Source organism: Cyanistes caeruleus, chromosome 4, assembly GCF_971803275.1.
Source record: "Cyanistes caeruleus chromosome 4, bCyaCae1.hap1.1, whole genome shotgun sequence".
Lineage (NCBI taxonomy): Eukaryota > Metazoa > Chordata > Aves > Passeriformes > Paridae > Cyanistes > Cyanistes caeruleus.
In genome coordinates this window covers 40,388,724-40,404,859 of record NC_141704.1, presented here as the reverse complement: position 1 = coordinate 40,404,859, position 16,136 = coordinate 40,388,724, and the positions used below count along the sequence as shown (strand labels likewise).

General features: G+C 33.4%; 1 protein-coding gene across 2 annotated transcripts in view; it reads right to left on the bottom strand.

Moving 5' to 3' along the window:
- CEP290 (centrosomal protein 290) overlaps positions 1–16,136 on the bottom strand; it is a 50,360-nt gene that overhangs the window by 23,655 nt on the left and 10,569 nt on the right. For both annotated transcript variants that reach the window (XM_086887790.1, XM_086887791.1), the window contains exons 16-30: positions 15,962–16,062; positions 15,782–15,869; positions 15,239–15,351; positions 14,369–14,453; positions 13,077–13,219; positions 12,723–12,887; positions 11,631–11,780; positions 10,516–10,631; positions 8,874–8,976; positions 6,946–7,176; positions 5,652–5,825; positions 4,372–4,483; positions 3,403–3,608; positions 1,149–1,300; positions 66–177 (exon numbers count right to left, since the gene is read on the bottom strand). In XM_086887790.1, the coding sequence (XP_086743916.1) occupies positions 66–177; positions 1,149–1,300; positions 3,403–3,608; positions 4,372–4,483; positions 5,652–5,825; positions 6,946–7,176; positions 8,874–8,976; positions 10,516–10,631; positions 11,631–11,780; positions 12,723–12,887; positions 13,077–13,219; positions 14,369–14,453; positions 15,239–15,351; positions 15,782–15,869; positions 15,962–16,062 (2,051 nt within the window). The remainder of the gene's footprint in view (positions 1–65; positions 178–1,148; positions 1,301–3,402; positions 3,609–4,371; positions 4,484–5,651; positions 5,826–6,945; positions 7,177–8,873; positions 8,977–10,515; positions 10,632–11,630; positions 11,781–12,722; positions 12,888–13,076; positions 13,220–14,368; positions 14,454–15,238; positions 15,352–15,781; positions 15,870–15,961; positions 16,063–16,136) is intronic.

Here is a 16,136-nt window from a genome sequence, read left to right as displayed (position 1 = left end):
TCATTTCCTCTCATTCCAGGGAAAAAAGAATCAGAACTGCAATTTTAATAAAGGCTGAATTTTACCTGATAATCTAAAATTTGCATTCTAAGATACTCCACTTCTTTATCTCTGTGTTGCTGGCGTGCCTCCAGAGCTTCAACTTGTTTTTGTGCTACATCAGACAGTTCTCTTAACCTTCCAGGAAAAACAAGAGTATTGTGTCACTTGGAACCACTGAATAACTTATTATGTTTTTCTACATAGAAGATACTAAGCAAAGATAGTTAATATGTTTCCTCATATCAAAACATTTGGACTTCACTCTTTTCAGCACACTCTACTGTTTAGAATTCTGGTTAAGAAAATTCTTCTGTATTGCCTCTCAACTTTATCACAGGACATTTTCCTATGTATTATACAGAAGTTTGCTAGCAGTAACCTCCTTCCATAAAATAATGCCATGTTTTTTTTACCTAAGCATCTCTGTCCTCTCTCTCCTACTTCATGATATAAATACTCACTATTTTCTAAGTGCTCAAAATGTTTAATTCTCAATTCTCTTCTCTGCTTCTGCAAATCTAATAACTTATTTGCAGTGCCAAAATTCACTGCAAGTATCCCTATAGATTTTGCTGGTTTAGGCATATAACAGGATTACATTAATTACTTGAAGACTTGATCAACATATCTAAAAAGCTCAGTTTTCCAATTTATGCAAAGTTAATCTCTTCTAAGCAAATGGAAAACCTCCCTCCTACTGTATCTTAATGTTTGAGATATGAGTCTTCCAAAGAAAAATCTGCTTTCCAATTAGTTCTATGAGATTTTCATACACAGAACGGGAGTTGTGGCACAGAAACAAAACCAACCCTAATTAGTGCAAAAATACTACTGTAAGTATCTAATTGCACAGTTACCCTATTTATCCAGGCCAGTACTTAATTCCTTGTTCAAATTAAAATGAAACAAATTGCATTCTTTATAGTCAGGAATTAAATGCTTCATTTTCAATGCCAAGTTTGACATGCGTATATGCTCAAAAAAACGTGTATTGAAAATTGGATGTTAGTGATACACAAGTAGTGTATTATGTAAGACTAGTATGCCTGAATTTTCACACATTTCTGAATATACAGAATTCAAAACTTATCACTTCAAAGACTTACTTTGATACTTCAATCTTGAGCTCCATCTCACGCTTCTCTAGGTCCATAATTTGTCGTCTATCTGCATCACTTACTGCCTTACTTACACTCTTTGACAGTTCATCTCTTAAATCTTGTTCCACTTTCTGTGCCTCAAGATTGATTTTGGTGAGCTTAAAAAAATCAAAACCACAAATAAACAAACAAAGTGGTATCCTCAGCACATAGCCGCTCAAACTCTGCAATGAAATAGCAGCACCAAAAGTACTTTTCTTTTTCAGTCATTACAAAATACAGTTTAGCAGTGATGAGGTGGTGTTCAAAAGCCAGTTTTCCTTACTCTTTGATTAAACATCTTTTCATTTGCAGGATTCCATGCACATAGGAATGAGTACACAATTTGGCACTGAAAAGAATTCTAAACTAACATAATTTTTATCAGTGAATTGTCTTAAAACAGTTACTGTAATAACTTGCTTTTAAACTAAAATGGAAAGAGTAAAAATAAATTTAAAAAAAAGACTGTAAACACTTTAGGAAATTAACAGTTTTGCAAATTTATGCACTGCCTTTTATAGCAGCATTGATAACACATAGAGGTTATAAATGCCAATACTGACAATAATGTTGTTCTTTTATTTTTTCTAAAACAACTTTCTTAATTGATATTCTTTCAAGGAGCCACATTTTTCAAGTTGATTATCAAACACTGAGTAACCAATATTTCAACTTGAACCAAAAGACATTAAAAATAGATAATCTATCTTAATCCTAACACAGAGAAATCCCAGGATTTAATTAGTGCGTACATTTGTGGCCCATTATTCTGATAACACTTCTTCTTAATAAAGTAACTGATTTCCTAAACAAACAAAAAGAGGTGCAGGGTATCCTGATGTATTTGGAAAACTAAAAGTAGAATGCTGAAGTTGATTTATGAGTTAAAACAATGTATAGTAGACTTCTAGCTATCAATTCTTACACTGGTATCACTTACAACTTTCATTAATTACATCCACACAACCTTGTTATCTCTTTCTCAAACAGAGAACCCAATTATTAGGATTGGCACTAGATTAGGAGGTACTGACAACAAGAGTATATGAAACAGAAAATCTATGTCCTGGAACTACAGAAATGGGGCAAAAAAGGGATACAGAGGTACTAGTAAGAAAGAATGGCATTAGGAGTTCATAAACTCAGAATGAAGGATGACCATTAGACCTAAAATAATAATAAACACAAAAGAGAATGTGAAAAATGTGATGCTAGGGTGCATCACCTAAAGCATTTCTTATAGAAATAAAAGAACCTATTCCATCAGAAAAGGCTTCAGCAATACTATATAATACTAATATAATACTATAATAATACTAATGCTGAAAAGCTTTACACACTTTCAGTTACTCCATCTCCCAGATTAAGTCAAATCAAAGCAATGTAACAAACATTACTAAAACAACAAAGAAACAGGGAGTCAAACCAGAACAATCTAAAATAGTTAGATTATACTCTAGCAAAGGACAAGGAGTGGAAATGAATACAACCTATCAGCATTCCTATCAATTATTATATTTCTGCCCTTGTACTAAAATTATAGACCAGCAATGTCACAAGAACAAATCTGTATAATTCCTAAAATTAAATTTATTGTAGAAACTATAATAAAGTCTCCTATTAATAAAAATAAATTTGTATAAGAAATCCAAATACAAATAGTGTGGGCAAAACACTCTAACAAGTTTAAAACTGATAGGAATACTAAGATTCATCAGCTTCAATGGCACATGACTTCTATTTCTGTACTATAGACAATATGTGGCATAGGACATGGCCAGACTGTAACAGAATCATAACACTATCATTTGCACAAAGGATGTAAAGTTCTAACCTTTTTTTTTTTAAATAATTGGAAATGGAAAAATTAATAAGGAAATGAGTTCATATGGATTAGACAAAAGAAATAACAAGTTTGGAAGAGACTGTTTTCTTTCAGTCTGCTGACAAAACTAGAAAACTATTTGTCAAGATGCTTATAATGTGCTTTACTATTAACTAACTTCTAAAATAAACTGGTGACAAATGAATTAGTTCTATTTTCATCAATGTCTTGCATATGCAAAATTGCAGCTTTTAAAGACTGCAAACTATTTTTTGCATCTTAAGCTTATTTGTTGACACAAATTGGTATTATTGATATAAATAATTTTTGAAAAGCTCAAAAATATGCTTTTAAGATATATCTAATTAGGTTGTTAAATCTCAGCAGATTTACCTCAGCAAATTTTGTTTCCAATTCAAAATTACGTTCTTCTATTTGCTTTACAGTACTCCTTAAGTGTTCATACATTCGTTGTGAATGTTCTGCTCTCTGTCTTTCATTTAGCTCTTTCATTTCCAGCATAGTGATTTTCTTAGAAATGGACAAAATCTCACTGTTGGTTATTGCTTTTGTGGCTTTGTCCGTGGCATTTTCATCCCCTACAAGAAAAAAATACCTAAATTAAGAAATACACAAACTGATATAACTACAAAAATTATTTTCACCGTGAAACTGAACATGAGTTTTGCTTTATCTGTGTCAAGTAAACTTTATCACAAAATCTGTGCTTTTTTTTTTAAGCTGGAGATATGGTTATCTTGCCTTACTACATGTATGAAAAGTATCTAATTTGAACAAAATACTGCTATCAATTATGAATGCACGTATCTGCAACCATGGTTATTGAGACTGAAAACTACTTTCAATGTAGCCTTTCACCTTATGCTTAATACAGCTGGCAAATCTAAAGGAAATTTAATTTAAAATCTGTAAAAGAAATTAGATAAATGAGCTTTTCCCAAATAATGGGAATGAAATCTATACAAAGAAACCTCAGCTGTTAAGAAAGAATACTTTGTTACAAGGCATGAAACTAGCAAAAAAGAAATCACATTCTTGACAACCTCTGAAACATTATTACTGACAGTCAAGTTAGAACATAGTAAGAAAAAAAAATTCAGGTGACATTGCATTAAAGCTTTTAAACCCTAGACCCAGTAACCCAAGTAAGTCAAAGCAGAGGAGTTTCAAGAGAAAAATACCAAATTTGGTTTTAGTCAAATAAAACATACAAACAAAAAAATTCATTGTTTTTTTAAATTTTATTTTCAGACACATCAATTTTAAAATATTTTACAGTATTACTTTTATACAGGATATACCATTTGGTGTTTAATGTTGTAATATAACTTTCATACTTGCCCAGTTTAGTCATCTGTTCCCAAGCTTCTTCTACAGTGTGAAGTTTTTCTTTCGTGATCTCCAGTTCCTTATTCAATGAATTTATCTGCTCTTTCAAGGATTCATTCTCACGCTATATGACAGAAAAGTTGCAATGTAACAGCAAACTATTTAATTGTAGCAGAATTCATGTTTAGTATCTACAGAACCTTTCAGATTAACAGACTTTACCTGTGTGTGACCCATAACCTACATATATGGCAACAGAAGAGTACATGTTTGTAAAGTGCATATGTTTTATAAGTGTTAAAATGTCAGTCTTTATCCACTGTACCTTACTGACACAGCTAGTAATGCTGTGAATATTTATTACCAGTGACTGTGAATCAGACAACATCTAAAATTAGATGAGAAAAAAATACTTGTTTGTCATACTAAGCACCTCGTTGACAGTGGAAAGAAATACTTCTGGAGGATTACTTCATCCCACAAAGAATACTTCATTTTGCACATAAATACCTATTTGAGACAGATCAGACATTTCTTTTAGTTCTTTTAGGTGTTCAGTATGATACCAAATATTACTTTTATAAATGTTCCTTCACTCCTCCAAACAGAAATACAAATTTACACATTAAACAAAAAACAAATTGAATACTTCATATTATTTTCAATTTTTAGTTTTCTGGACATGTTTTTAGTTGATAAATTATTCTCTAGCTCTATGAAGTTGCTGAAACAGGCAGTGCAAGTTTTCATACGCTCAAAATTCCATACAATAGACATAGGACCCCTTCATTCTTTACCCCCATGAAAAGTGGGAGGTAGTAACATATCTTTGAAGCTAACTTCACACTTCTTGATAAGAAACTCCCTTTTACTTCAGAATAAAAGTTCACAGGAAGAGTTAAATATTTGCAGTGCCTACAATATTTTGCGAGCACATTATCAACAATCTTTGGCTTCTTTTATGGAAGTAAAATTCCAAAGCTTTACTCTTTTTGAAACATTTAATTTCTGTGAAAGCTAGGAATTAGTAAGGGCACATACTTTGAAAAAAAGTTTTGAAAGTGTTTACATTCTTTCTACTTTCCTTATGACCTCCAAAACTGAGGATGATAGTAAATACTCCTTCTGCCAGCCTTGTTTTAGTAATCAAAGAACTAAAAATAATCTCTGAGAGAACATATCCAAAGCTTAGTTTAAAGAACAAATACACAAAAAAAACAAAGAACCGAAATGAAATGGTTTTCTGTCTGCCCATTTTTTCCCTTAGGGTTAAAAAATAACACAGACATTACCTCCATGTGTTCCATGTTTGTTGTCCTTTGCACAAGCAAATTATCTTTTTGTAACATCTCTCTGTATTTAGAAGTTAATGCATTGTACTGCTTATTGGCCACTTCTAGCTCAGACAATGGCACACTATTGTCCAGCACTTTTTGCAGAGCTGCAATCTTAAAGCAAGCCATTTCCTATGAAAATAATCAGCACAATAGGTTACTAAAGTCAGCTAGAAATTTAAATATAAAATTACTCCACATAAAAAGAATACTTAATATAGTGCTTTAGATATTAGTTTATTTTTCTAAATTACTGTTCATCTTTAAAAATCACCTGCAATACACATTGACCAAACTCTGATATTCCAACTCTCTGGGTAATTTTATCAATAGTTGCCTCTCAAGACACTATCAAAACATATAAAATTGATGCAGGCCCTAGCAACCTGCAAGACCAAAAGGTAAGATTTGGCTTCTTACGATGATCGTAGAATCATAGAATGGTTTGGATTGGAAGGGCACCTTGAAGATCATCTAGTTCCAAACCACTGCCATGGGCAGGAACACCTTTCACTTGACCAGGTTGCTCAGACCCCCATCCAATCTGGCCTTGAATGCTTCCAGGGATAGGGCATCCAATTTCTCTGGGAAACCTCTGCCAGTGCCTCACCACCCTCATAGCTAAGATTTTCTTCCTAATATCTAGTCTAAATCTACTCTTTTTTGGTTTGAAGCCAGTCCCTCTTTAACCTGTCACCACATACTCTTGTCAAAAGTCTCTCTATTGCCTGTAGGCTCCCTCCAGATACTGGAAGGGCAGATTTAGGTCATCCCAGAGGTTTTCTCATTTCCAGTCTGAGTGATCCCAGTTCTCTCAGCCTTTCCTCATAGCAGTCACAGTGCTTTGGATGCAGCCCAGGACACGTTTGGTGTTCTGGGCTGGGAGTGCCCATGGCTGGCTCGTGTCCAGCCTCTCACCCACCTGCACCCCAAGTCCTTCTCCCAGGGCTGCTCTCCATCTGTTCACCCCCCAGCCTGGATTGGTACCAGGGCTTGCCCTGACCCAGGTGCAGCACCTTGCACTTGGTCTTGTATAACCTCATGAGATTCCCACAGACCCATTTCTCCAGCTTGTCCAGGTCACAGTACTTGTATAAATACAGGAACTATTTCTACAAGATTTATAACAGCAATTAGCAAGCTTTTGGGAAATGCATTCAAGAAACTAGTAATAACTCCATTTAAAAACAAAGGGTGTTTCTTTCCAAACTGCAAAAATAAAAATGTGTGCTATTACTACTATAAACTTTACCTTGAATCGTTGCAAGTTTCCAATCTTCCCTGTAACTGCAGTCTCCATATGTGTTATTTCACCCTTTAGTTTCTCATTTTCTTTTCTGAGGTGCCGTTCCATTTCAAGTAAAGTGGTGCACTGCCTTGTTAGTGATTTTTCATTAACTCGTAAAACAGTTATTTTTCTATTATTTTCTGCAAGTACTTTCTTTGTTTCATCAGGATCCATCTGAAGTGCATCGAGTAAATTCTGTAAAACATTTTTTTAACAAGACCCTTGTACAAAAATATGGTAAAGCACAACTACATACACAAGATTTCTTGTATATTTTTTTAATGTAGGTATAAAAATTCCATTAATTTGTCTGAAATAATTTCTTTTTGCTAATAAAATATAAACACACACTCAACATATGCTCAAACATAACATATTCTAAGAAAAAGATCGATCTTCAAAACCAGGAGCTAAGTACATTTGACTGACGAACTGGAATTTTAATTAATGCTGACACTTCCAAAATTTAGAACAAGAATGGTTCTCTGCTCTACTCACTGTCATCAGTCTTCCCATTTATACTAGAATAAAAAAAATGTACTGGAACAATTTTCTAAACAAAATAGAAGTTCAAACAAACCCTAATAACGTCCTACTTTGAAGACCAAACCCCTACTTGTAAAGTAAGCACAGGATCCCTTCTACAGTAGCATTTATGTGGCTGTGTGCACACTCAGGTTTGTGTGTATGTGTATGTATGTGTAAATCCCAGGAGAGGCAGTGGTGGGGAGAGCAAACTACGCAACTCAGGTCACACAAGTCATGTGAGCTTTAGCTTTGCCATCACACACACCAGCTTGCCAAGGAGACAGGTAGTAGAAATTGGAGCTGCTAGAACTCAGCTGTCTAAACATCTACTTTCAACACCCTGTGCTATCCTTGCCCTGTGTCTGCTTCTCTAAAAGGACATGTGACTGCCATGCCTTTGGTTAGATTTTGCAAAGTCTGTTGCCCAAAGACGACCATAGCCATTTAAAATTGCACTATGTCTGTGATTAGACACCTGCATCAATTCCAGAAACTTCTAAATACTACCAACACTTTTCAGTTTTCTTAATGCAATATTGAATTCAAACTTGGTGGAAGTAAATCAAACCAGAAAGATTAATTCTGTTTCCTGTTTTTCTAAAACCCTGATTCATATACATTAGCAGTTATATATAATAAGATGCAACTGAAAGTAATAACCTTGATTCTTAGGGTTTTTTAATGTATTTTTCAAGGGTTTGTTTGCATGCACCCCCTCCCAGTCAAACAGCCTGGGTAACAACTGCTGTCCAGAGAGCAGTGTGAGTGTAAATAGTGTGTGTGAACAGAATACCAAAGACTGACTTAGAAGGCATTTGCTCGAAACTGATAATCTTAAAGAGAAAGATCACCATTAACCAGACTGAATAGTAACCATAAAATTAGAGACTTCAAATAAAGAAGTTGTCAGCTTGAAAACTGGCATAAAAAAAGCATAAAAACTTCTAACAGTAGGGGCAGAAAGGGTTATAATGCAGCACTCATAACCTAGTTCAGCTTCAGAAGTTTCTCCACTGTCCCTGCATCCTCTGTGCGTCTGTGAGTGATTCTTCCCTGCTGGACACTACACCTCAGCACTCAAGATAATGGTCTGGAGGTACTAAGTGCAACAACTAGTGACCCACACCTCAGGTGTGTGATGTGACCTCTTGGGTGGTTTCTCCCCAGTGCATGGACTAGCAGACTGCAGGAAGGCCAACAGGCATACACAGTGTTGGAGCACCCCCATGCATACACAGCACCATGGCATGCACAAGAGGTGTGTGTACACAATATCCCTATCCAACAAACTAGAGTAATGTATTAAAACCTCTGTTCTATGTCCTAAAATCTTTTTTAAAAATGAAAGTAACAAAATTACTTACAGAATATGCCTTTATTTTCATGGCATCCTGTTCTTTTTGCTCTTCTAGTTTTTTCATTTCCTCTTTAATATTTTCTGATTCTTTTTGCCAGCTTTCCTTTTGACTAAAACAGCAACAAATTTTCATTTATTATAATGAAAGACCTGATGATTTTTAAAACTAACTTCAACAGCAATTCTGAAATACTGCAAATCAAGGTACTTACTTTCGCCAGTAATATAATTTGAAAAGTACATGAAAAATTGTAGATGGATTACTGAAAAAAAAATCTCTGTTTAGACTACAGCTGGTTAAATTATGAAAATAATTCTTCAGTGTCTTATTTGTTCTTCAAATGTAGATTATAATGCAGATATATATATATATATATATGCCTTACTTTCCTACTTTTTTTGCCTGCAACTCTTTCCTCCTATTACATTTCTTTTTATTTTAGATGCTTAAAGAACATAATTTCCACCCTTGCTTTGTTATTGCAGTGAAAAGCACACCCAAAACATAAAAAGATTCCACTTATTCAGCTTCACTTTGGCTCAAACTACTCTCCTGTATCCATTTTTATTTATTTGGGAAAAAAAACAAACTATGATCTTTCATACACGTCTAATATGGAAGTTCCTATATACTATATGGCATAGTTTAGGGTAGTTTAAAAAATGCTTCATCAAGGATACTTTAGAAGGGGTATTTTCACTTCAAAGAGGTATCTAAGTTTCTTAAAGAATGGAGAAAAACTAGAACTAAAGTAAATTATTTGAAAGTGACTTTTTAATAGCATGCCAAGTCAAAGAATCTCCTCCTGTAACTTCAGTCTGTACCAGGTTTAGAGAAGGAGCCTTGAATCATCATTTTATTCCTGTCATTGGAGATATCTCACCTAGTAGTAAATGAGCATATTACAGTATATTACAGCCTTCTGTAATAAAAAGCTGTCTCTTTAATGCCTAAAAAAAAGAGACAACACTGTCTGGGATTCTTGAAGAACAAACAGAAGTTTCTGAAAAGTTAAACCCTTAGTCCAGAAACCATCCAGGTGACTGTTCATTCCAATCCAGAGAGTATTCAACTAACAGTTCATTAATTGAAATATATAAATCTCCATATTTATCCTCCCAACAGATGAAAACACTTTTTAAATTTTTTTGACCATACAAATAATTTTATAGCATTAAGGTTGACTGAAGCATATAAAAGAACTAGGAGTCCAAAAGAAAACCAACCACAAAATCCCGACAATCTGAAATTTTTAGAGATCTACAGCTGTATTTGGACTGCAGTTTGCTTTTTTCCCTCCCCTCCTCTCCACTCCCAAAAACCTATTAGAACCCATACTTGAAAGCAAAAGAAAGGGAGGCTAAAGAGTCCATCATACCAGGTTGTAGTAAAATGCAAGATACCAGATGCAGAAAGCACAATGAAATCCTCATGATAAAATATGCAACATGAGAAGATTGCAGCAGAAGATGGTTTTGTAGTTTTCTGGATCTTTACTTTTAAAGAAAATGTATGGAGTCCATATCCAAACATGGCAGCACTTATGACATTAACCAAAGAACTACTTCAACACAGCAGAAAATCTTGTCTCAAGGCTGTTAAATATTTAGATAATTAAACTTTCATAACTCAGAAAAGAGAGCAATACCTTTGATATTCTTTATACAGCAAGCCTTGTTGATGACGAATTACTGCAAATTTTCGCTTGTAGTCCTCTACTGCATCTTCTAATTGTTTAAGTAACTTTTCTTTGTTCTCCAGTTCCTAATTATTGTTTTCCAAATAAAAAATAGAAATTATTAATGTAGGTTTTAAACATGAATCTAGCAATTTAATCAAAAATACTTTGTGTTTTCATGATAGATGCTTCTGCCATGAATTGTGTGAACTACAAATATGAAATATGCATTTTCTTTAGAAGCAACAGATGAAAAATATCCAATGAGCTTCAGCATCACATTAATTAGTGTGAAATAGAAAACAATTGTACGGCAGTTACAGTCCTCAAAGTTCAAAACACTATGACCTGCAGCTAGCCCACAAAGAATACTAACTGAATGTTTAACTGGCAAGTGTCATTTTCTTCCCATTTTCTCAAATACTCTCCTGCTTTATAAGCATACAGAGTTGAGAAAATATTCTCTAATGAAAAAAAGAAAAAAAAATTATCGAAGACAGAAAAATATTATTAAGAAGAAAAAGGTAACTTTTTTTTTACTCCAATTCTCAAATAGTTCTTCATTACTATATGCCTGTTTGCTATGCTTCCTATGGGAATCACTGGGATCTGTTTCAATGTATTTATGCCTGTATTTACAATTTTTGATGTATTTTTGACAAATAATGGAATGAAAATTAATATAGTAAATTAATAGAGACCTTGGCTCTATAGGAAAAAACTGTTCAAGTAGGATTTGCACATGCAGACTGAAGTGTGGAATCCAGACAGCAGTAAGAGAGAATTTCTCATAGAAAGTGTGCAACTGTGGAAGTAGAAGGAAGAGTGGGCAAATATTTAGATCAAAACTCAGATTTAAAACAAAAAAATCTGAATTACTGTCCAAAACTTAGCTTTCAGGCTTACAGCACAGCAAAATACTTACAACTTTAAATTACAGAATAACCCAAAGAGTTTAGTAGATGTTAGAACACCAAAATAATTTTGGAGAGATCTCTCATGTCCATACATGGCATACTACTGGATTTTAGAGGAATTATATACATATTACAAATATTCTTTATTTCAAGGAATGCATTAGTTACCTGTGTAAGATGTATTAAATACTCATTCAGAGAATTAATTGTATTAACACTTGAAGGAGCCATTCCTTCTGGAAGATTCACTGTTTGGAAGACAATATTGGCACCTTCTGACTGATGTAGTAAGCAAATTTCATTTTTCATTTGTTCAATCTAAAGACAAGACACAAAACTATCATAATAAAGTAGCTCTTGCTATTAGATTAAAAAAAATGATGAAAAAATATATTTCTACATCACTCCTTATTAATAACCTAATTAATTTTCCCTTATAGTCTAAAACATTCTAATAATCCTTAAAATTACCTTTTTAAAATGCTATGATTTCATAAATCAATACATGCATAATAAATTCATCCAAATTTATCAAATTACCCCAGCAATCAAGGCAACTACACATATCATCACAGTTTTAAAACCCTGTGCATTCCTACTCTAGTAAGATTAAATTGTGGAAAGAATCATTGCAGTGGTTATTAGACAGGTTTTTCTAGACAAATCTTTGCCTTTTCATTTAATTTAAAAGCTCTCTGGTTTCTCTAACAGTATGTAAAACATTATTTTAGAGGATTAGTTTCTGACAAATCTTTTTGCATCACCAAAGCTGTCATAAAAGGTAAATTTAAACTTGGCTTCTTATAAGGTAATTTTATAAAGTATAATTTCATTCCTCAATCCTTCCCTGGAGGAACCATTCCACAGAATATATTTTACAACTTAAAACAAGATATAAGACTCATAATTTCAAACACTTAATTTCTGTTGCATATTTATAAATAAAAAATGTAAGACTCCTGGCTTTTTTTAGGAATAAGATCTGTAAGTTTTTTGGACACAGCTCTCCCCAGAAGACAGGCATGCTTGGTGTTTAACATGATGGAATATTGCAAGGATTAAGCAAAATCAAGAAGAATAAGATCTGAAGTTAAAAAGAACAAATGAGTAGGTCCATTACATAAATTTCAGTGAGATTTGTACAATGACACTATTCACATAAGCTAAATTCAGTGTCTTCTAGTTCGTGCTGATTGTTCTAAACTATCAGAACAGCTGCTTTTGAAGTAGGAAATAAATTTTATAAAATAAATTATATACCTTTTCATTGGCACTTGCCAGCTGATTAGACAAACTTGTTGCCTCCTTCTGAGTCTCTTTTAGCTCCTGTCTCAATTCTTCATTTCGTCCTGTAAGCTGGTCAACCTGGGCTTTCAAGTGCACGCTAGCATCAAAGATCCCCTCTGAATTCTTTGACTCCATTGCCTAATGCAGTAAACAGTTAATTAACATAACAAATAAAAAGTGTGGAAAACTTTAATTAATCTTAATTTTAATTTTTTTTAGAGTAAATTTGAGCCCTCAAGTTTAGACTACATGAAATTAGCAAAAACCATGACATTTTAACCCTGTAAATCCTATAAAGCTAAATAATAATTTAGAAAGCAAGCTTACATGAACTAAGCGTTCCAGACTAGGGATTATTAAGGCTGTTTCTCCTCCCTTCATGCTAGAATCATTTTGCATTTCCTTGATGGCTTGCAATATTTCTTTCATTCCTTGTTGAAGTTGTTTATTCTCTTCTGATAACTCTTTTACTGTAATAAAAGTTGTAAGTCTGTTAAAAAGCACTAGAAAAATGATTTAAGGTTTCCTAGGACATTTCATCATGATAACTGTTGATTTGATAAATTAAAAGAATGTTCATATTATACATACATAGCCATAATCAATTATGAAATTAAAATCAAGAGCTACTAGGAATATCTGAGAATTGTATTTTTCTGATGAAATATCAAGAAAAGATAATTAAATGTTTCATGGGAATACAATTGACTTCACTGAACCTTCCAGTCTTCAATGTTTACCTCACTTTAAACTTCTTTAGTAGTCTGTCTGACTTTTACCAGTTCAGAAACATGGCTGTGATGGAAATGACTGGGTGTAACAATGAAGTATTTAGGAATTGCCTAAATTCCTTCTGCAGAATGAGAAAAAAGGAGCATTTAAATTATGTGTCTGTCCAGGACTCTCAAGACTCCTACTACCTGTAGCTTCGCAAAGAAATTCCAATTTCCAGCACAAAACAAGAAGTCTGAAAACTAAAGAAAAAAAAAAAGGCAACAAACCTATCAGCACATTCTCTGCTTTCAAACAATATGGCTAATCATCCTGAACAGCCGGGAGTGAACTGCAAAAACTTGAGTAGTTTCAAGTTTCAAGTGGTTTCAAGTCTATTTTGACAATTCAAAAGGAATTTTAAGAATTGTCATTCTCTGGGGGGAAAAAATTAAGCCTCTTGTCCCAAGAAATTAAAATTATATTTATTTCTGTGTTTTCAAGCAGTGCACTACAGCTAACATAGATACACATGCAAGCAGCAAGTGGCTCTAACTCCCCAACATTTCCTTTGAGCCAGAAAAGCCCGACAATTACACAAGTTGTATAATTGTTACAAGTGGGATTACTCACACCCTTAAAGCCTTTACTGTGTCTGAATCAAGAAGGAAAAACATGAGAGATAGTGTTGCAATGTTTTTAGTGAATAAACTATGCTTCATGTACATTCACTGGTTTGGTAACACTATAGATGTATATTTACACATATACACAAAGATATACACAAGAATTTTTTTTACAAATCAAGTTATTTATGATCACAATTATAGAAACAGAACAACTAAATAAGCAAACTATCTACAGGTATCTGACAATATTCCCTAGTTTTAAAACAGGTTCCAACTTACATTTAGATTGAAATTTGGCTATTACAGTCCTGTTCTTCTCCAAATCTCTCTCTCTCTCACGTAATTCAGTTGCAAGATATTCATTCTAAAGAAAAGGACAAAGTTTTTTCTAGACAAAAAATATGCAGAACCTAATTTTAGCAGTTTAATATTTTAGACCCAGACTTTTTCAAATTTGAAATATGCATTCACGAAAAATTCCCTGTCCACATATTGATTTCTTGCCTAAATAGGAACAGAAATAGATTCACTGGAATAGTTACATCAGGTATACCCCATATAACACTGTCCATGGAGAAATATATACTCTTGGGTCATGCAGCAGCTGGAATAGTGGTCTGGTACAAACTAGAAGTCTGGAAGGCTTTGTAAGTTGTAGCTCTAGTGATATGAAAACACCAAGAATTTCGAAATTACCCTTGTGTTTAACTAGTTGCCAATCTATCACATAGGCTTAGAACCTAAATGAACCAAAAAAGTACTTTTGTTTTTTTCCCAAGTAATTTGAATTCTCATGTATGCCAGAGGTTCTTCTAAATAGATTTCCCACAGCCTTTCTCTCTTCAGCTGTACTCTTTTCTCTACTTTTTACAGAATTTTCTCTGCCTTCAGAATTTCAGCTAGTGCTATTCTATCTATAAGTGTATTTCTGTATTCCAGATTATATGACTTGCTAGGATATATTTACAAAAATATAAAATATTCACTAGTTTTCTAAAAACCATTACAGAGTATTCATTTTGGGATTTTTTGAAATCAGTTAAAAAATGCTCCTAGATAAGTATTTTAACAAATATTTACAAAATAGGTGGTTTTAATTTATGAAAGAGAAATACAAGAAATGTTCATAAACTTGCTTTATGTACCTACCTTTGCTTCTACTTCAGCAATGTTATGTCTGCTCAAGAAATCCAACTTCCTGGTATTCTTTCCCTTTTCTTCAGTAAAGCTGTCAGTCAGTTGCATATTATCGGGGTCCAATCCTAAGTGCAAGTAGATGTACAAGTAATAAACTATCAGGAAATTGTAACTAGTCTCCAACCAAAAGAATACACCCCATTTATTATATCTGAGTTCTACATTTCTACCTTTCCATCAGAGCATTATGGTACCCTGAGTGGCATGGAATTGAAATTTTAAGAATTTCAAACCATGAATTAAGTAGATTTACTGGAAACTTAGATCATCCTGCCCCTATTGCAAGGCAATGACAGAAGGCTTGGTGATGCAATACAGGTCATCAAAAACCACTCACCTCTTCCTACAGACTGTGATTTATGAAAATGTATTTAGCCTTTTAATTTAAACAAACTATTAACTATAACATAGCTATACTAACTATAAACAGAATGTTTATGCTTACATATAAACAGAAAGTTTTTTAAAGAATAATGTATATTAAAAACATCCTACCTATTGTTGCAACTCTTCCTCCTTTCTCCTGAGCCAACTTACGAATGTGTTTTTTCAGTTCAATTCTTTCCTCTTCTAGTCTTTCAATCTGCATGTTATTACTCACAGATCAGATTTCCATTTTGTTCAAATGCATTTTTATTACGTAGCTCTTACACAAAAATAGGCTTTACCACCTACCTCTTGCAAAAGAATCTGGTTTTCAGCTCTATATTGCTGCTGCTTCAGTGCTTTGCTGTTTCTGAATTCATTTAAATCAATCATTGTCTTTGGCTCAAGACCTAAAAGGAAGTATATCACAGTTATTCTTTAAGGAGGAACATTAATGTTAATTAATGCAGTTAATGTATGTAAG